This window comes from Pseudonaja textilis, chromosome 3 (assembly GCF_049901715.1).
Source record: "Pseudonaja textilis isolate UNSWEBS1 chromosome 3, rPseTex1.2, whole genome shotgun sequence".
In the NCBI taxonomy this organism is placed as follows: Eukaryota; Metazoa; Chordata; class Lepidosauria; order Squamata; family Elapidae; genus Pseudonaja; species Pseudonaja textilis.
Window position 1 is genome coordinate 33,043,771 of NC_141992.1, and position 22,638 is coordinate 33,066,408.

At 36.9% G+C, this 22,638-nt stretch overlaps 1 protein-coding gene across 1 annotated transcript in view; it reads left to right on the forward strand.

Annotated features, from left to right (window-relative positions):
* The first annotated feature begins 1,358 nt into the window (after positions 1 to 1,358).
* Positions 1,359 to 22,638, forward strand: part of TRPC4AP (transient receptor potential cation channel subfamily C member 4 associated protein) — a 36,096-nt gene continuing 14,816 nt past the window's right edge. The window contains exons 1-8 of the mRNA XM_026697655.2: positions 1,359 to 1,625; positions 12,775 to 12,903; positions 14,022 to 14,138; positions 16,443 to 16,500; positions 17,322 to 17,377; positions 18,400 to 18,528; positions 20,444 to 20,645; positions 21,420 to 21,608. Coding sequence (XP_026553440.1) covers positions 1,455 to 1,625; positions 12,775 to 12,903; positions 14,022 to 14,138; positions 16,443 to 16,500; positions 17,322 to 17,377; positions 18,400 to 18,528; positions 20,444 to 20,645; positions 21,420 to 21,608 — 1,051 coding nt within the window. The 5' untranslated portion in view covers positions 1,359 to 1,454. The remainder of the gene's footprint in view (positions 1,626 to 12,774; positions 12,904 to 14,021; positions 14,139 to 16,442; positions 16,501 to 17,321; positions 17,378 to 18,399; positions 18,529 to 20,443; positions 20,646 to 21,419; positions 21,609 to 22,638) is intronic.

A 22,638-nucleotide genomic window follows, 5' to 3' on the forward strand; every position in this document is an offset into this window, starting at 1 on the left:
AGTCTCTCCTTGTTCAGTTTCCATCCATTATTCCTTGTCTGGCCTACAGGTGCTTTAGAAAATAGCTTGACCCCTTCCTCTCTGTGGCAGCCCCTCAAATATTGGAAGACCTCTATCATGTCTCCCCTGGTCCTTCTCTTTACTAGACTAGCCAAGCCCAGTTCCTGTAACCGTTCTTCATGTTTTAGTCTCCAGTCTCCTAATCATCCTGGTTGCTCTTCTCTGTACTTTTTCTAAAGTCTCAAAATCTTTTTTATAATGTGGTGAACAAAACTGGATGCAGTACCCTAGGTGTGGTCTTACTAAGGCTTTATAGAGTGGTATTAGTATTTCCCTTGATCTTGATTGTATCCCTCTGTTAATACAATTTAGGATTGCATTAGCTTTTTTGGCGGCGGCTGCACACTGCTGGCTCATTATTTAGCTGGTTGTCCACTAAGACTCACAGTTACTGCTATTGAACCTAGTTTCACCCAGTCTATATGTATACTTTTGGTTTTTCCTGCCTAAGTGTAGGACTTTACTTTTCTCTACATTGAATTTCATTTGTTAGATATGGCCCAGTGTTCTAGTCTGTCAAGATCCATCTGGATCTTGAGCCTATCTTCTTGGGTGTTAGCTATTCCTGCCAGCTTAGTATCATCTGCAAATTTGGTAAATTCCCCTTCTATTCACTCATCTAAGTCATTAATGAAGATATTGAAGAGCACTGGGCCTAAGACAGAACCTTTTTTATTTATTTTATTTGTCAAGCAAGTATTAGATAACAGGTATAAATATAAACATGGTTATGAATACATGAAATGGATATGCATCTTTTAAAAAAGAAAAACAATAGGACAGGGACAGTAGGCACATTGGTGCACTTATGCATGCCCCCTACAGACCTTTTAGGAAAGAGGTGAGGTCAATAGTAGACAGTCTAAGGTTAAAGTTTTTGGGGTTTGGGGGAAGAAACCACGGAGTCAGGTAGAGTATTCCAGACATTGGCCACTCTGTTGCTGAAGCCGTATTTCCTGCAATCAAGTTTGGTGCGGTTTACCTTGAGTTTGTATCTATTGTGTGGTCTTGTATTGTTGTGGTTGAAGCTGAAGTATTCATTGACAGGTAGGTAATTTTATGTACAATACTTAGATAAGAAAATAAAACCTTGCGGCATCCCACTTTTTACTTCCCTCCATGTAGACTTAGACCCATGCTGTCTTTCATTGCGGAAGACGATGTAATAGCAGCGTTTTTCTCTGCTGACGTTGCTCACAGCGATTGCCTTCTCTTAGTATACAGTACAGTACAATACTGTGACCTAGTTATGCCCGAAGACTTCATTTCCCATCATCCCTTATATGAATAAGAATACTTCCTGTGTCGTCTCATCTCGACCGGAAGGCGTCCCCGAACAAAGCTCCGAGAGGAGAGAAGCTTCCTGTTTGCGTCTGGCCGGGGCAAGAGCGATTATGGCATCCACCATAGGGGGTGCGGGAGCTGCATTGCCGGCGCTATCACCAGCAACGGACCCCGTTGCCTGCACGCTCGGGCGGCGTGAACCAAACCGAGGGACGATCAACATCTTGGCCCAGCTTCGGCATGCACAGCTCAGCGGCCGGGGCCTGACGCGGGGGTCACAGGTATTACAGGCTCGGCTGGACACTGCGGGGTGGCTGGGCCAAGCCGGGGTGGGGATTTTGGGACGACCGGTCCCAGGCCTTCTGCTTCGGGGGAATTTGCGCTGTCCCTGGCTACGCCTTCCTTATTCGGAGGGAAACAATGAGCAGAAAAAGAAGATGCGCCAGCTAGACTCCGTCTGTTTTCAGATGATGGGTAGGGCGACAGCTTTTGTGTGGAGGTGGGAACCTGGTCGATTTTAGCAATAATAATAATGATAATCATAATCATAATATAAGGATAGATGGAGTTGGGGTTCCGAGAATTGTTAGCATTTCTACTCTGTATGCAAGGTACACAATAGGTGCCTGAATGCTAACTCCCATTCCTGTTGATGATGATGATGATGATATGTTCGTCCCACTTTTCATAGACATAAAAAACTCAAGCTGGTGAACATACCCAATACTGGGAAATTAAAATAGGATATGTCTCCTATTTTCCCCACAACAATAACCCTGTGAAGTGGGTTGGGCTGAGAGAGTGACTAGCCCAAAGTCACCCATCCAGCTTCCTGAGCTTCCAGGAATTGCTGCTGTGACCTGCTCCTGGTTTGTGTTTGACGTTTATGTACCAGAGCAGAAGGTTAGCAGTGACTGATGTTCAGCATCCTATTACAGGTGTTCATGTTAATTGGATTTGATGGGTGACATCTCTCGTTTTGGCTTGCTCTACCACATTCAGACATCCCACCAGACTATCTGTATAATTCAAAACTGAGAATGGACAGTTCCTATGAAAAGATACGTAATTCTGTCACTCAAATAATAACGTTCAAAATTCAATCTTTTTTTTTTTAAAAAAAAGCCAAAATAATAGTGATGCTCAGATAATGAAACTGAATTTGCTTTAATTGTATATTACATTGCAATGGCAATGAACAGTAAGCTCTTTAATATTTCTTTCACTTGAACATTCTTGTTATTTCTTCCTTTTATCTTTCTTGTTTTTGATTACACCCAAAAGGAAATACTGAAATTTAGCAAATAGTAGTATTAATAATAAGGCTTCATTTCCTTCCTTTTTTTTAATGATATGCAACCACTTCTGAGGCATGATTTAAGTTATAACTGCCAAGAGTTGTCATTTTAAAACAGTATGGAAAAGCTGACATTATACTTCATACTTAGTTTCTCCTAAGGTCTTAGATTTTTTAATGGTTTTTATACCTATGGGATATGTTTCCCCACACGCATTCAGATTGTATTGTAGTTTGCCTTTTGTTAGAGTTATTGACTGTTTCTTTCATATTTACTTTGTAGCCATAGTCTTTTATACTGCATATTTAAATTATTCTTTGCAGATGGTGATAGAGCTGTAAACTCTATCACTTAATTTTTTAGATTTTATAAGTGGCTGTAAATTACATTACTCCTATTTTAGATACAGGAGCTGCTCTTGCTAGCTTTGTTTAAAAGATTGGAAAAGAAAAATGGGGAAATGGGAGAAAATAAGTCATTATTTTATTCCACCAGAACAAAATCTTTAGTTTAAATGTTTTCATATAGAAATTAGAATGGTTAATATTAAAGATTGAGCTATAGCAAATCTGAAATAGCTGATATAACTGAAATCCATATATATTATGTACTGTGTATCAATCAATCACACAACTATTTTCTATTTTTATTTCTCAGTGGATACAGTACTGTGTTTTTAGAAAGAAGACATATAAAACCCGCTTAAATCTTAAATACATCTTCAGATTACAAATTGAAACTTTTTAGCTGAATAGGTCATTTTAACCTTACTGCACCTATATATCGGTTGGACATATAAGTCTTTTACCAATATATTTGATTTAGTTTCCATACTTTTGGCTATGTTACTACTAATGAGATTCTTAAATTTCTATAAGGAGGATGAAAATACTAGTATAACAAAACATTCTCATCTTTTTTGCCCCGCTTATCAGGATTCCAGCAGTTACCCCAATTAAATTGTGAGTCTCGAGCCAAACTTCAAAAGATGTTTTTTTAACATGCCCGGCACTGCCCAGGGGTAGTTTTTTAGAGTTGCCACCTGCCTCTGTATCTTTCAGAGCACATTCTGCATTAGAATTTTAGAGAATCCTTTACCAACATCTGGGTGGCATTAAAATAGCCACATTCCAAAGCTAATTATCAGTGTTTAATCAGTGCTATAAATGTACAGTATCTCAGGCCTCATTGACCTGAAATGGTGGGAAGGGGCAACTTGCAAGACTTTTTATTCTGTCCTCAGTTTAAAAACCATCAGTGGAATGAATCAAAAACTCTTTCCACTTTTTAATTTCCTTTGGAGGTATTATTACTGGTAGCTTTTCTAGCTTAGGCTTACAGACAGGCAGGAAAAAATAATTCTAATTCCCTGTAACCATCAATGTTGTGTTGGGTGTGTTAAGTTATATTATGAATAAATAAAAATTAAGAATTTTATTTTTGGCTCCTTTCCTTATTGTCTTTCCATTTCCTTTTTGCTTTATGATAGGTTAGTTTAATGTTAATAATATTTAATATGTCTTCCTTTTGAATAAGGCATTATAGTTTAGGAGCTTTTTATTTGTTGTGTTAGATATCTAGCTTTTTAATTTGTTAGTATTTCTCATTGCCTAGAAATCATCTTTATATGTCTTTATGTTTCCAACAATTCTCATCTAAAATACTAGGACGCAAGGTCTCTTCTGTCTCTTCTAAAATGGAGATCATTTATAAAATATTTTATCAGAAAGGAAGTAAGAAATGATGTGGCTTAATTTTTAGTATTATATTTACAAAAATACATGAAGGAAAAATGAATGGTGGAAAGGAAGAAAAGTTAGAGAAAGTTATAGTTGGATGAGATTGAAACATTGATTTTGTAATTTAAGTATATGTTGCTTTAGATCACAAGTGTCAAACCCATGGTGTTACATTGCTGTCATGTGATGTTTTGTGACATTTCCATCTTCATGGAACTGGGGTGCCAGTTTGACACCCCTGCTTTAGATGGGTGCTATTGTTTCGAAAAACATAGGATTCTGTTTCTGTATATTATAATACCCTTGAACATAAATATTTTATTCATGTTCACATCTACTGCTATCTAAATTGACTTTCAGTAATTTATGTCATTAACATTCATGTATTAGTGATTTAGTGCAGTTCTATTAATGCCATATTTTAATATGTACAATTAAACTCCTTTTAATAGTTCTAATATATAATATTTTCTTCAGCCAGGTACTTCAGCCTGTCACAGTTTTACAGAACAAAAGTATTCCAATCCTCTTGTACAATATCTGTTCTAGTAAAGTGTAGATTGTGAATTTTATAATGATACTTTTAACCAGTATGAAATGTACAATGGATAACAAATATTTTATTATATAAGCAACAGAAAAGGCAATGTTTATATCACTGCTTAAAACATGATATTTTGTAGCTGTAATCATGTTTAAACTGTATCTCACACTTCCACTGCAGTTGCTTTTTATAGCAAACTTATGTTTGCAGTGAGATCTATTTGTATTTAATTATAATATTTGTTGGGGTTTAGCATAGATGAAACATCAGAATGTCTTAAAATCTGTCTGATACCATTTATATCAACACATAACATATAAATCATTTGTTGCATTACATGTACATGGTGGCTGGCATTAAACATTTGTTTTTGCAAAAATGAGAACAATGGCATTTATTTATTTTACAAATTTCTTAAATTATGCTGTCAACAAAACTCTGGGCCATGTACAATTTAGGAAAAAAAGCTTATCTTTCCAACACCCTTCCCAACATCAAAGCATAAGAATGGTTGCTCAACGTTATTGGATTCAAATAGCAAATGGCTTCTTTTAAAAAAAGAGTTCAGTGCCTTCCTGAATGCTAAAAATAAAAGGGACAAAATGCATCTTTAGGGCAGTTAATTTCATGACAACAGGGCAATCATCAAGAAAGCCTATCTTCTAATCTATCTCTACTTCTTGGGATGGTATCACAAACAGAGACTCCCTAGATCAGGGGTCTCCAACCTTGGCAACTTTAAGACTTGTGGACTTCAACTCCCAGAGTTCCTCAGCCAGCAAAGCTGAAGTTGAAGTCCACAAGTCTTAAAGTTGCCAAGGTTGGAGTTCCCTGCCCTAGAGCCATGATGGTGAACTTATGGCACGCATGCCCAAAGTGGCATGCAAAGCTATGTTGCCCAGAACACACAGCCTTGCTGTTTGTCTTCTGGGTTTCTGGCGTGCATGTGCACATGACGATCAGCTGTCCTTTGCACACGAAGCAGTGCCAAAACCCGGCCTGCTCATGTGTGCCAGCTGCCTAATTTTTGGATGTGCATGCGCACCAGAACGCTTTCCGGAGCATGATCCCTTTGCATGCGCAACAGTGCCAAAACCTGGCCTGCACATGCGTGCTGGCCAGCTGATTGTCGGGCATGCATGCACGCTAGAACCTGGAACTTCAGCTTTTCCAGAGCGCAGCCTTGACAAGCGCGTGCACACACGACGTTTCTGTACAACCTTTTGGCACTTGGTGCCAAAAAGGTTCTCCATCACTGCCCTAGAGGCTATCACAGAATGGGCAGAAATATTTTGGAGGATGAACCCCCAAAGTAGCTGAATCAGCATAAAATAAAGTGGGAAGTAGTCTAATATCAGCAGTGAACTTAATACAGTCCCTTACATCTATTTAATTCATTACTGATGCTAGATTGTTAGATTTATAATTTTCAGCATTTCAGTCAAAATATTTGTCATTATAAACTTCCCTGAATAAATATCAATGGCTCTCTTCTGTAAATGATTCCCATCTGCTTGGTACTGAAGGCAGTTGTAATTAAGGTCACACAGTATAGCCTATCTCAGTATAAAGAACCTCTTTGTCTTGAATAGCAACTGTATTTTCAAGTGCTGTGTGTTATAGAAAACTTTACATATGGAAGCACTGTTGGCATAAGAGGATAAGTATGTATAGTGATATTACTTTGAAGGGAATAAACTTAAAATATTATCTAGAATACTTTTTATTCCACTAGTGAATTCAGAATATTTGGCAATAGGATTACTTGCTGCATCTATGTGCCACAGGTTCTCTGATGGCTCTCACTTTGCAAATGGCAGTATTAAAAAGATGCATAATTGTGTATGTCTACATTTAGTCAACCTATAGATGCTGTTTTGTAGAAAGTTTTATGTGCGTCCTATTTTGATTGCTTAAGCAATTGAGTTCAAATTGGATATAGTTAAAGTAAGGATCTCCATCTTTTCAAGCCACAGGTACATTTACAATTTTGAGTAAATATTCTGAACACTGTCAAAACTTAAACATTTATATAGGATCTGGCCATTCACAGAAAGTTTAAAGCACTTCTCTTTTCTGTGTATTTATTTATTTATTCATTCATTCATTTATTCAGTTTGTATAACTGCCATGTCACATACATGACTGTAGGTTTGTGTATTAAATTTGTTTATGTATTGCATTTATTTAAAAAAAACACTTGAGTTTTTTGACCTTGAGTTGATCGATGCTACCAACTCTGCAGCGAGGAGCACCATCTTTTAATACCAGCAATCATAATTATTTTCTTGAGCCATCTTCGAGAGCTGGGAATTGCAGTTTTTCTCCTCCTCCATGATGGGGCAGTTTCTTCCAATAGAAAAGGAAAAAAAATCAGTCTTAAGCCCCTTGTGTACGAAGTGCTATACTGTAGATACTTAGCATTTTCTCCAGCCTTCTTTAGTTTCTATATGAAAGCACAAGGGGAGATTATTTGTTATCACAGATTTAGTTTCATCTATACTAGCGGTCTCCAACCAGTGGGCCAATACATCCTTTTGAATTTTGGTGGGCTGCAGAGAAATCTCACCTCCAGAGCACCCCCCCCCCAAAGCAATTAATCCAGGCTGCGCAGAAACACAAAGCTGCCCAGCCCACATGGCCCATGGGAACACTCCCCGCCCATTCACTCCTTACCCATCAAACTTGCCTGCTAAATTGCTATTTTTCCCTTTTCCAACCATCATCTGTTCTTCTGTGCTGGGAGATTTAGATAAACTAGGAAGCAGGAAATGGTTGGATTTCTTGCTTTCTAGCTAGTCTTTAGATCTTCGGCTCTGCTTTTAAGCAGAGCCGAACCTCCCTTAGGACTGAAGGTTCTATTATTCAGTGCAGACTCACCACAAGCAAATTTGAGAGACTGAACTAGCCGATGGCAGATAGATAGATCACTGAATGATTTTGTGAGCAACTTAATCTGCCTGCCTGCTTTGCCTGAGTTTGGGTAAAAATTGCTCTTTTTTAAATAAAAAATTCAACATTTACATACATGGTATGTTGTGAGTTAATTTTGTGAGTTTGCTTGCAAGCAAATTTTATGTGACAGACTGAGCTAGCCAATGGCAGATGGATAGATTTCTGAATGAATCTGTGATTCTGTGAGCAATTCAATCTGCCTGCCTGCTGTGCCTGATTTTGGGTAAAAGTTGCTCTTTTTTATATAAAAAAATTAATATTTATATAAATATTTATAATATTTACATACAAGCCATACCCAGCCAGCCACATGACCACCAAGCCACACCCACAAATTAGGCCATGCCCACAGAACCAGTTAGTGGTCCCTGGGATTTAAAATTATGAGTTTGGTGGTCCCTGAGGTCCAAAAGGTTCGCGACCCCTGATCTATACATCTTTACACCTAAACCTCTGGACCAACAGACGAGATAACTGAAATTCTGTCCTGGTGCCAGCAGTCTCTGGGAGCCTGATGCTTCAAGACTGCCTTCTCCCAAAAAAATCAAATCAAAGGGGCTCTCACTCAGAGACTGTCATAACTGAAAGGCCCTAAAGGCTGTCTTTTCAATCCCTGCCCTCCTTATTTGGAACAATATGCTCTTTGGATTTATATAGAGCCAGTCCAATAAAACCAAAAAAGGCCAATAAAACTTGGCTTTTTCATTGGGCCCTGGGGGGGAAGAACTAATGTGAAGTATACCCGCTGATCACCTGGGGGGCTGATAGAAGTTGAGCTATTTTATTTGTTAATTTACTTTTAGTGGTTTGTTTTGTTGATCTCTGGTGTTAAATTTTGATCTATATTATAATTAGTCCTTGACTTCCAACCGGTCACTTCCGATCATTTGAAAGTACAACAGACCACCCCAGGGGCTACTTTCAACCTGGATTTTCAACAGTTGGTTCCCCTCCCCAAAATCATGTGATCACATTTTGCCACTTGGTAACTGGCTTACATTTATGGATGTTTTCAGCATCCCAGAATTACGTAACTGCAAGTTTATGACTTTTTTTGCCAAGAATTTACTTCCAGGAAATGCCCAATGAAGACCATTTGTTTATTATATTTATATGTTACCTATCTTACCATCCAAACTGACTCTGGGGATTTGTTTAAGGCCTGCAGCATTAGCTTAACAATCATGGTGATTCCCTTAACAATTGCCACAAAAAAGGAGGTAAACTTGGGCTTGGTCACATGGTGACCCTCTTAATGACTGGCATAATATACAACCATAATTCTCAATTATGGTTGTAAGTCAAAGGCTACCTGTATTGCATTATAATTGTATAATTATTATTGTATATTTATAGCCCCTGCCAATCTCATATTACCTTTTTCATATATGCTCTTGGCAATTCCTTTCTGTTCACCAGATGGATGAATAAAATAAAATAAAACTTTTGTGTGCACTGAATATTGTGGAATTTTCTTTGCCCCAAGAAAATCAAGTACAGTATGCAAAACAAACCCTCAGTCAGTAGACTTTATGTTGCCAGCCCAAGGATAAAGCTCCATTGTTGGGAGTCACAATAGTTTTTAAAGTGAAGGATATTTTGTATCAGCAAGAACCATGGTTTTCAGAGGCTGTAATCAAAGTTCTTACTGCTTTTCTGGGGAGGGAAGGAAGGCTTGTAAAGAAACATTTATTTACTATATTTTTAATTCGGTCTTGTAGATAAGTATTGTGTCCAAGATGTTTTGCAAATGCAAGAAAGAGATTCTACCATTAGGTCAGCAAATTATAAAGAAAGAACATGCAAAGACAGATGAAAATATGAGTTCTTCCAGAATATCCACCAAAAAGTTGATAATGTTAAATGGGCATTTATGTTCTGTTTGTGCAAGACTGACTTTTACATTTACTTATTTTTATAAAACTTTAATAATAAAACTTTAGAAAAGGAATCCTTGCATTAAACAGCAATCAACAGCTCATGCCCTTTTAGAGTGGGAAGAAAATGTTGTTCTTGTTTCACAGATGAATGTCCTTTGTGAAGAAAAATCCCTGCAGTTATTCCTTCTCTGCATAGTTAGAAAATAAATTTAAGAAGTATACTGTGCTTGTGATCAGAAACTGCTGAGACACATAGATATGAACAATATCATTAAGAATAGCAAATACAGGCTTTCAAATATGAGACTGATATGATTGAAACAATTCTGAAGTTCAAAAAGGCTTCTGAAATAATAGTTGACTATAAAGTCTAAATATTAAATATCTTAAGAGGGTACATGGTACATACATATTTAAGGTATAAGTAGCAGGTAGATGGAAGAGTTCTGTTTGAAGTGGAGTCTGTGAGAATGTTAAATGCATTATACACTGCTCAAAGGGAACACTTAACACAATGTAACTCCAAGTCAATCACACTTCTGTGAAATCAAACTGTCCACTTAGGTAGCAACGCTGATTGACAATCAATTTCACATGCTGTTGTGCAAATGGAATAGACAACAGGTGGAAAGCATAGGCAGTTAGCAAGACATCCCCAATAAAGGAGTGGTTCTGCAGGTGGTGACCACAGAACACTTCTCAGTTCCTATGCTTTCTGGCTGATGGTTTGGTCACTTTTGAATGCTGGCGGTGCTTTCACTCTAATGGTAGCATGAGACGAATGTCTACAACCCACACAAGTGGCTCAGGTAGTGCAACTCATCCAGGATGGCACATCAATGCGAGCTGTGGCAAGAAGGTTTGCTGTGTCTGTCAGCGTAGTGTCCAGAGCATGGAGGCGCTACCAGGAGACAGGCCAGTACATCAGGAGACATGGAGCAACAATCCAGCATCAGGACCGCTACCTCTGCCTTTGTGCAAGGAGGGACAGGAGGAGCACTGCCAGAGCCCTGCAAAATGACCTTCAGTGGGCCACAAATGTGCATGTGGCTGCTCAAACAGTCAGAAACAGACTCTATGAGGGTGATATGAGGGCCTGACGTCCACAGGTGGGGGTTGTGCTTACAGCCCAACACCATGCAGGATGTTTGGCATTTGCCAGAGAACACCAAGATTGGCACATTCGCCACTGGCACCCTGTGCTCTTCACAGATGAAAGCAGGTTCACACTGAGCACATGTGACAGATGTGACAGGGTCTGGAGACGCTGTGGAGAATGTTCTGCTGCCTGCAACATCCTCCAGCATGATCAGTTTGGCAGTGGGTCAGTAATGGTGTGGGGTGGCATTTCTTTAGGGGGCCGCACAGCCCTCCATGTGCTCGCCAGAGGTAGCCTGACTGCCATTAGGTACCGAGATGAGATCCTCAGACCCCTTGTGAGACCTTATGCTGGTGCGGTTGGCCCTGGGTTCCTCCTAATGCATGACAATGCTAGACCTCATGTGGCTGTATGTCAGTATGTCAGCAGTTCCTGCAAGATGAAGGCATTGATACTATGAACTGGCCCGCCCGTTCCCCAGACCTGAATTCAATTGAGCACATCTGGGGCATCATGTTTTGCTCCATCCACCAACGCCACGTTGCACCATACACTGTCCAGGAGCTGGGGGATGCTTTAGTCCAGGTGTGGGAGGAGATCCTTCAGGAGACCATCCGCTACCTCATCAGGAGCATGCCCAGGCGTTGCAGGGAGGTCTTACAGGCACATGGAGGCCACACACACTACTGAGCCTCATTTTGCCTTATTTTAAGGACATTACATCAAAGTTGGATCAGCCTGTAGTGTTTTTTTCTACTTTAATTTTGAGTGTAACTCCAAATCCAGACCTCCCTGGGTTGCTAAATTTGATTTCCATTGAGAATTTTTGTGTGATTTTGTTGTCAGCACATTCAACTATGTAATGAACAAAGTATTTAATAAAAATATTTCATTCATTCAGATCTAGGATGTCTTATTTTTGTGTTCCCTTTTTTTTGAGTAGTGTACCTCTTGCAAATATGAAATTTGTTGTTTTATTATAGTGAACTGCAAAAATACTTTCTAGTACTTTCTCTTGTCTGTTATATTTATTTATTCTTGGTTACATTTCTTTACTTAGTTTTTTTTTAATAAAGAATGGATTTTATAGGGGTTTAGTAACTAATGTCATAAATCAACACTTCCAAAATGGCTGAAGTGATCACATTATGATAGGACAAGAAATGATAAGTTCCTAATTTAATTCAGCAAAACTTAAGAGAAGGATTGCTTTTTCTTACTTTCTTTGCCAGTTCCCCACTCTTCCCTAAACACCAAATTATAATACTATCTTCTGTAAGCTACAGTTACTTTAATGAAAAAAAGGGTGGCGAGAGGGAAAATACTGATGATTGACAGTTACATAAATAGAACCCAATAAATAGCATAAGAATCCTCTGCTACTTATTGATTTTACTATTTAAAATTCAGTAGCTGTCTACATTTCATTTTAAATTGTGAAAAAGAAAAATAATTCTTCAAATTATCATTAATGAAAATTCTAATGCTATAGCTAAAATTCCCATCATCTGTTCAGTGTAGAGTGATTATAAAACAAAATGTTTTTATAACCATACATTTGAATTTATTTTTAAGAAAAAGAAATCAACAATATTTGGAATTGCGATGAATTGATGATGTGTGAAAGAAAGATCCATATGCCAAAGAATTGAAAGAAGGCTGTATGTGCCAATCATCTTCAATGTGATATTTTGTCTTTCAAAGTTAGAATTAATTTGTAAATTCCTGTGTTTTTAATAACACAAATAGAAATATATTTATGTGTGGCACCCCAAATTCTAATGAGGTGAGAAATTGTCATTAATTTCTGGTGTAGTGAAAAACTGGAGAAGTGATCAATTTAAATAGTTTGGAAGCATTGTAATAAGTATTCTTTAATGATAAAATAATTGGAATTTGAAACTCTGTCTTACAGATCACAGGAGCTTTGTTAAAAGAAAGAGACAAACAAGCAAAGTGGAATGGAATTCCTTTGCTCTTACAAAAGCTCTATGAGACTAGTCATGCTAATAGTGATTTTTCTCAGTGTCAGAACATCTTAAAGGTAAGTTTATTGCTCATTTTCAATCAAACATCACTGTGTTAAATCTGTTCTTAATCACAAGCCAATCATCAACAGCATTAGTAACTTATTGTGTAATTCATTGTACTACAAAATTGCAATTTTGTATAATATTCATATATTTAGAATATGTGAATTAAACATCAACAGTTACTGTGTAAATTTTTAATGTTTAATTTGTAGCATATTCTGTATGCATGATGTCAACATAATGTCCCAACTCATACTGCTCTGTTCATACTACATATTATTTTTAAGTTGTTTTTTCATAAACTAAACATTCCCCATTGTTATTTAGCCTTTCTTCATGGTTAAAATGTTTCAAACTATTGATAATAGAGATAGTGCTGACTAGTGCAGGTTATCACTGCTAAACAAGCAATTTAAAATTTCTGTTTATTAGCATATATAGAATGATTTTGTTATCAAGCCCCTTTTTATGTACATAAGGTATATCTATATATGAAACTTGATTTAATAAATCTCATTCTACATTACTAAAACTAAATTATGTCTGTTTTCCTCAAACCATAATTATGTACAGTTGTAGCATTTCAATTCCAGCAATTTCCAGCCATCAGCCCTTGTTTAACAAGATACTAGTACAAGAGTCTCCAACCTTGGCAACTTTAAGACTTGTGGATTTCAACTCCCAGAATTCCTCAGCAAAGCTGGCTGAGGAATTCTGGGAGTTGAAGTCCACAAGTCTTAAAGTTGCCACGGTTGGAGACCCCTGTACTAGAACATTTCGTCTGTCACTTTCTGTGCCTTTTTCAGCTCTGTTGTAGCCTTTTAATTTTTATTTTTTCTAACAATCTTGATAAAATTCTGTATTGGACTGTTTATCATAACCCAAGGTCTATTTCTTGGCCAGTCATAACTAGCTTAGATACTGGAGGAGAGGAGTCTTTGCTTAAGGGGAAACCATTACATTTGCTTTTATTGAACTGCACTTTTCATATGAATACCCGTTATTTTGGGACATGCCATCCAAATTTGTAGTGCAGTTAAACATAACTTGTTTAAAGTATTGGCCTTTTGAAATTTAATATGCTAACATATCATAACTACAATAAAAATTTCGTTTTTGTTTCTGCCAGGAAATTTCTCCCCTCCTTTCTATGGAAGCCATGGCTTTTGTCACAGAAGAAAGAAAATCTGCACAAGAATCTACTTTTCCAAATACATATACATTTGACCTATTTGGAGGTGTTGATGTAAGTGATACTCTGAGTCAGTTTTGCCTTCGGTACAAAAACAGTTCCTAATCCATGGTAATGAAAGGAAATATGAATGTTTGTTCATGGCAGGAAGTGAAGACTCATCACCTGAGAAATAGTAATTTGGAGAACACTATCTTCTTTTAGCTTAGAAGAGGAAAGGTTAAAAAGAGACATAGTTGCGTATAACGTATCAAATAAGAGTAGGAGGCATGGGATAACAAAGATGAACGTTTTGTAATTTCACTATGCTCTGTCATCTTTTGAACTATAAGGAAGGATTTTGGTCTTGTGAAATCTTTTTCGGAGAGAAGAACATATGTTTAAAAGCCAGTGAGATTATATACCGTAAAATCTGAGAAGAGTGAGAACATTAATAGAAATATACAAGGATATTCAAAGTTGCACAAGATACTTGTAATTTATGTTATCTAATGTAGTTTGAAGATTATCCTCCAGGTACTTTCTCCTATCCTAACAAATATAATAAAAAGAGGCATAGTACTTTTAGTATCTCTGATGTAATCCTTCAAGTAACTGGAGTTCTTGAACATGCCTTAAAATGTCTTTTTACATCTTATCCATGTGGCCAACCGTCTGGTATCACCCAATCTCATTGCCTTTAATTCAAGCCAATAACATGTGTTCAAATAGGAGTTCATTAATTTCTAGTGTGGTTTGCCAACCAGCCATCTGGGCTTGGTTGGCTTCTGGGCAACCTTTTTTCAATGCTAGCAAAGTTAACAGGCGACGCAACTCAGAAACTGGAATTGTGGAAAAGTTACAGCGTAAACATAGAGTATCTGGAAGTATATGCAATTTGTCTCTAGTCCATAGGATGCAACCTATATGCTGTGAGATGTATCATTTTTATTATACCTGTTATAATCATATGTCCAGTCTTAAATATAACTTCAAGTTAATAGAAGATGACAAAGTGTTTTATGATTATAATAGCCTTAGACAGACTCAATTAGAAATCATCCATAAATTTAGAACAAGGTCAAGGCTAGGGAAACAGCATATTCCTCTCATTAAATATAAATTTACAATGATGTTTTTTAATCGGTTTGAACAAAAGTAAAGCTGAATTTAAAGTTGATAGGGAAGAGAGATAATACAAAAAAGGCAGGAATATGTTTTATAAAGGAAATATAAAACCCATATTTCACTCAATACCTTTGATATAACAAGCAAAAAAATCTGCTTCTCACTAGTCCAGGCTCTTGTGTAGCCTTGTCTTACCCTGTAAACTGATAATATAATAAAAGCTGATTCCATTTAATGCTTAATTTGGGAGCAGTGAGATTTTTTTCCCAGCTAACTAGCACAACATATTTAGGATGTATATATTCAACAATTATTTTGTATTACATGTAATTTAAAATAGGGCAGTACTTCTTGTTAAATGTACACATGATCCTAATGGATCACACTAAGAAGCCATGGCTAACCAGTGTCACATGATTTAAAATTAGCTTCTCTGCACTAGCTGGTTTGGAAGCCAATAACTATAATTCCAAATTGAAATATGAAAAGAAGGTTACTAGTTTATTTACCTGTTCTGGCAGAGGAAAGGGTAGAGCAGGGTAAACTATCTACATTTCTATGATTATAATGTCACGTGGTTGTCAAAATATTCTTTTTTACCTCACAAAATTACAATACAGTTTGCTAAAATGGGTAAAGATTACTGACTAGACCGTGAAGTTGGTTTCTTTTTCTAGTTTAATGAACCTTAAACCTAGCTGGACCTTACCCAGGTATAATAGGAAAATTAATTATTTCACAACAGCTTCTATTGTATTTTTATAACTTCTGTATTAGAAGAGAAAGCAGAAAGTCAAAAGCTTGTGTATTTAAATATGAGCCCAAACATTAGACAAATATCCTATTGAAACATGCTACATTTTATGAAGAGACTATTGTAAAGTTTGGGCATTGGATGTTTTCTAAAGTAAGATAAAGTCTTTTTCAAATCAAGACTGATGACTACTGACATATAACTAAATTTCTAGTAATTGGCAAAAATACAGAAGTAGTTTGACATTGACTTGGGGATGTTTCCAGTTCCCACACTAGTTATAATCCCAGGATCTGCTCATGGCCTCCTATCCAAATATTAACCAAGTTTAACCTTGTCTTTCTTATTTTGGGGGGATAAACCAGGTGCTACTACATAGTTGAAGTTTTGTGTGTGCAACAGAAAAGAAGAGTTTGCTTAAAATCAGTTGAATTTGCTATTCAAATAATTGTTATGCTATTTTATTAAAGTAAATAAAGTAATTTTCTAATTCACAGCTTCTGGTAGAAATACTTATGAGGCCAACATTTATTATACAGAAGAAGAAACAAAAGAGTAAGTAAAAGTCATTCTCTGTCATAAATTCTTTTTTATTCAATGTCAGTCACAAGTGCAGGTTTGGTAGCAGTAGTTTGCCAGTACTGTACATTTTCTGAATTTCTAAAATGTACAGCTTTTAAGCTAATAGTTCTTAAATATTTTGAACTATTTATTAAAATGTTAAATGAAGTTAGTGTTTTTGATACCAGAATTTACAATTATTCCAATTGCCTGTCTCTCCTTTTTATATACATTTGTCATTATTTCCAAAAGATTGCAAGATAAATTATAGTTTAGTCACTGTGGAAACATTTACACAAATAATTTAAAACATGCCTTATAGTTGCTATGTGAATTTAAATTAGTACCTCCAATTGTTGTGTGTCTACACTGAGCTTTCATTAAATTTGTTCTTACTTTTAGATAAGTTATTTCTATTCTACCCATTAAGAATTAATAAAGTATTTTTTAAAATTACAAATATATGTGTAGAACATCATTATGAAGAGATAAGGATGGATAAAGCAATATAGTTACTGTTTTTTTAAAGTGGGGTGGTGGTGGTATCTAAATGCATAAAAGTAGGCACCATAATAATAATCCTGGAATTACCATTGAGATGGGTGACTGGTAGTTTGTTACCCATTTACTTATAATCCTCCCCAAGTATACCATTAACCCTCAGTTTATTGGATTTTAACAGCTGAAAAACCTGCTTTCATTAGTATTTTTTGTATTTATGATATTATATAACATATATTGAAATATAGACAGAATGAGTGATCTTAAGATACTGTATTTCAAAAAAACACTAATTAGAATATTATGTTTTACAGTAAGTGATGACCTTATCAAGGACTGTTTAAGCATATTGTACAATTCCTGCATATGTGTAAGTCATATTCTGTACACTATTTTTTTTGTTTTATTATACTTAAAAACTTTACTTATTTTTTTAAAAAATAAAGTATAGAATTTTACGTAATACTGTAGACATAAGTACATTGGCAACTGCATTTTATCTCAATATCATATTTTAAAGAGGGTTTGTTGATATATCACTAATGGTAGGACTATTTAAGAGTTTAGTAATATGGAATTGATTGGTATTTTGTATATTATTCCAGTTTGAAAGTTATTTTCCATCAAATAAGTTTAGAAAATACATTACCGTGAATATTTTGGGATTGCTTTTCACAGTAGTTTCCTACTGTGTTCCCAAGCTATAGATTCTGCTCCATCAATAGCAATAGCACTTAGACTTATATACCACTTCACAGTGCTTTACAGCCCTCTCTAAGCAGTCTACTTTTAGGAAAAGAATCAAGATCATCTTCAATCAGACATTTGCAGTTGAAGCTAGTCTTTTAGGTTTTATGTTTATGTTGCTGTCTTAAATGCCCCATATACAGAAATATGGGATAGCAGATAAAATAATAAGAATAACAATATCAATTAATTAACTGTTCCTAATATCAACATGATCAGCATTATCAGCAAAAATATTGGGCTATGTACAATATTGTCATTCTGCTAAATATATATACACAAAATAATAAAGGCTTCAGAGATTTAAGGAATCCTCCCAAACAAATATGAGACAGATATTTGGGGAATTAGTTTCATAACATCAATACTTCTGAAAAACTCTTTATCCATTTTAGCCTAGTGCTGAAGAGTTTAAACAATTAAATGTAGAGTGTAAATCTACCAATGATTCCCTTCTTCCATTCAGTCATCCAGAACAGTTTAATGAGAATCCAGAAACATACATTCCTTATTTGTTTTTACTATAGCTTTATTTTCCTCCTTAATATACTTGTAAGAATTATCAACTGAGGAACAACATTGTGGATATTTTATTCAGAGATATTGCCAATAAATAATTGGGATAAATGCTTTCTTATTTTGTAGACCGAAGGAGTCACTAAACGATTGGCAGAAAGAAATGATTTTGTGCTTTTCTTGTTTACGCTGATGACAAATAAAAAGACATTCCTGCAAACAGCCACCCTTATTGAAGACATTCTTGGAGTTAAAAAGGTTTGTCAATAATCCTTGGAAACTATCAATGATTTATATAAGCACGGGATCATTAATTCTGGAAAGTTTTTGGCTCTTTCACCCAGGTACTAATGAATTAATTGCCTGAGAAAATCATCCTTCTTGGCAACTACATTCAAAAGTTAAGCAGTTTTCTGATGGCCTTCAAAGGCAGCATCATATAGAATGCTTGGCAATAGTCCAAGCAAATTATGCTAGGGATACAGGTGGTCCTTGAGTTGTAACCATTCATTCAACATCTCTTCAAAGTTACAATAGCACTGAACAAAGGGACTTATGACCAACCCTCAAAGTTCCATCAATTTAAGCACCGCACAGTCATGTGAACAAAACTTGGATGCTTGGCAACCAACTTGCACTTAAAACTGTTGGCAACATCCCCCAGTCATGTGATTACTGACTTTCTCTGCCAGCTTTGCGTAAACAAAATCAAAGGGTAAACCAGCAGGGAAGATCGCAAGTCATTTGGGTAAGTGTTATCTCCCCCAGCATTTGTTTGTTGCCTTGCAGCACACCCTCCTTCACCCATCACTAACTTGCACCTACCAGTGCCCTCTTTTCCTGGGCCTTCCTGCTCTTGCACATGAAAATAAACCTGTGCCCTCTTTTCTCAGCTTCCCTGAGCTCATGCCACATTGAAGTAGCACCCCAACTCACTGGAAACCTGTGTGAGGTTTCCCAGGCCTCTTGCATTTCCCTGCGGTACCCTCATGTGCCTTATCTGGGACTCCCTCCGCTTTCCACCTAAGAATCTGCATGTCTTGGGTTTACAGTGACAGTCAGGTCTGCCTGGATCACCATGGTTAAATGATACAGTCATGTGACATTGCACTTTACAAGCCCATTGCTTGATGATGGCAGCCCTGGTCCCAATTGCTTTCATAACTCAAGGACTACCTGTATGAGTCCTCAGTGGAGTTGCAGTTGGCATACTAGGTGAAGCTGGTCAGAGGACCTCCTGGATTTAGTTTCTTTTCCATTAGTAGCTGTCATTTCAGGAGGATCTCCAAATAAACAGATTTGTTTCCTCAGGAGCAATGCTATCTCCCTGAGAAACACCATAGCGATGGTGGATGGTGATCTGTGATGGGCAAAAATAACTGTTTCAGGGTACAGCTACCCTGTTTTCTCTCATCCAGACTCTGAGAGCCTCTAGGTACTAAGACAAGATTTCTGTAGCACCTCCAGCTGGGCCTGGGCGACAACTGAATAACAATAGGAATCACATTTAGGCTTATATACCGCCCCATAGAGTTTTACAGCACTCTCTGGGTAGTTTACAATGTAAAACATTATTTTGCATATTGCCCCCAACCATCTGGGTCCTTATTTTACCGACCTTGGAAGATGGACGTCTGAGTCCACCTTGAGCCCCGTCAGGATCGAACTCCAGGCTGTGAGCAGGGTTTGTCTGCAACCCTGCACTTTAACCACTAAACCACCAGGGTATGTATCATCGGTATATTGTGGATGCCTCATCCTAAATTACTATATAACTCTCCCAGCAGATATTCATGCAGACATCAAATAGGAGAGGAGATAAGACTATGAACTATGCCACAACCACACAGGATGAGAGTCTTCCCTGCAATTACTGAGTTGCCATGGGCATCTCTTTTGCTCGGTAACACGTAGAGACTACTCATGCTGTGACAGATGTGGTAAAGGGGGATGGACAGTGCCAAATTTTCAAGGATTATAATAGCATGATTTGAACTATGCCCATCTGATACCTTTTTAAGGAATTTTGTCATTTCTAATATACTTCACGTAAAATTGAAATAGATTCCATGTATTGAGAGCAATTTGTTTAGATGTTGTTAAATTATTTAGAATGGTTAAATAACAGAATGTAAGAAATGTTAGCAATTAACGTGTGAATTTTTCCTTTTAGGAAATGATCCAGTTAGAGGATATCCCAAATCTTGCCAATCTGGTCTCCAGTTTTGACCAACAGCAGCTAGCGAACTTCTGCAGGATCCTTGCTGTTACAATTTCAGAGCTGGACACTGGCAGTGATGATAAACACACACTCCTTGCTAAAAATGCTCAACAGAAAAAGAATTTGGGTCCTTCTCGAGCAGAAATAAATCAAGGTAAAATGTTTCCTTTCATTGTTTAATATTCCAAACAAGAACAGTTAGGAAAATAGAAAAGCCGGAAAAAATGATGTGCTTTTTTTTTTCCTTTCTAATTTGCAAGTGTGCATTATTGTAGAGAGAAGTAATTCTATAATAAGGAGTTAACAAGCACAACTCCCCCATCTGAACTTTTAGAGGTCATGTGATGACTCAGTTAAAGGGTGGGGACTGCTTTTTCTTTTTAGGAGTGGGAGGGAAAAGCTGGAAAACAAATATTTCCATTTCTGTCTTAATTCTATACTTCCTTTCCCCAGCTCAAAATAGTGTTGTAGAAATTCAGTGGCAGAATCATCAAATTTTGCTGGTGCTATTTTGAGGAGGGCCACAAGTGGATAGCGAATATTTTGCCAATTAGGAGTCTCCTGCTATCGATCTCAACATTATTTCTAAGTGGAAAAATTGAGAAAAAAAACTATTTTTCTACCAAATTTCATTAGTATGATATCAGAGTGCCAGGGGTCCACATATGTGGTCTGGGGTGGGAGGGGAGAGCATTTGGAGAAAAGAGGGATGAAAATGATCTCCCCAGGGAAATTTAAGAGCATAATTTCTCATTTAAATTCTACCTAAAGTTTTCACTTTTTTGCTTGCCTGCTAAAATAAATGTCCTTGATGACTCAAATTCTATAACGTTCTTTTATTTAAGATGGGAATAGTCATATAAGTTAGCTAAAATAATTCATAAGTTTTTCAGCAATTTAATGTGGTTCTCTTTGCCTCTTGCCCTAGCTACCCTTCTCAATATACCAGGTTTCATTGAACGACTGTGTAAGCTAGCAACCCGAAAAGTATCAGAAACAACAGGAACTTCCAGTTTTCTTCAAGAGCTGGAGGAGTGGTACACCTGGCTAGACAATGCACTAGTTCTTGATGCACTTATGCGTGTGGCAGATGAAGAAACAGAGCAAAGCAGCACAGGTATTCAGCACATACTAAAACAGCCATTTCTTAACTCTGCACTTCTTTAAAGGTTCTACGCTGAAATTAGTAGCTCTAGGCCTCCAGATTTAAACATCTTAGCTGACTGTTCTAATCATATAGTGAGATGGAATAGTCTTAGCTATTAGTTTAGTAGCTTTTTCCTATTTAGTCATTTCAATTAAGTCTGGGCAAGGTTTCTGTTTCTCCCATTGCCATTATGTTCTCTTTCCTCCTTTACACCCAAAGTACGTAAGTAAGTACTGCTAATGACCGCTCGACTTATGACCATAATTGAGCCCAACATTTATATTGCTAAGTGAGAAATTTGTTAAGTTTTGCCCCATTTTTACAACTTCTCTTGCCACATTTGTTAAGTGAATCATTGCAGTTGTTAGTAACATAGTTGTTAAGTGAATCTGGGTTCCCTACTGGCATGGCTTGTCAGAAGGGGGAATCACATGACCCTGAGACACAGCAACCGTCATAAATATGAACTAGTCTCCAAGCATCCAAATGTAAATCCCATGACCATGGGGATGCTGCAGTGGTCGTAAGTGTGAAAAATGGTAATAAGTCACTCTTTTCAGTGCTGTTGTAACTTTGAACGGGCACTAAATGAACTGTTGTAAGTCAAGGACTTACATAGCCCATCACTGCTGCTGCCGTTGTTTGTATTTAGTCATTAATTAATTGCATTTATATTTTATCTTTTCTCTAAGTAGCCAAGTTGACTTCTGTAGAGATTTTATTTTATTTTATTCCTGTAACAGCAGACTTATGAGATTGGTCTGGCTGAGAGGGAAAAATTGCTCAAACTCAGTCAGAGGGTTTCCATATCCCATAAGAGGGCTGTGAAAATATTTACAGACCCCTCACATCCCGGACATAAACTGTTTCAACTCCTTCCCTCAAAATGACACTATAGAGCTCTGCACACCAGAACAACTAGACACAAGAACAGTTTTTTTCCCAAAAGCCATCACTCTGCTAAACAAATAATTCCCTCAACACTGTTCAACTATTTACA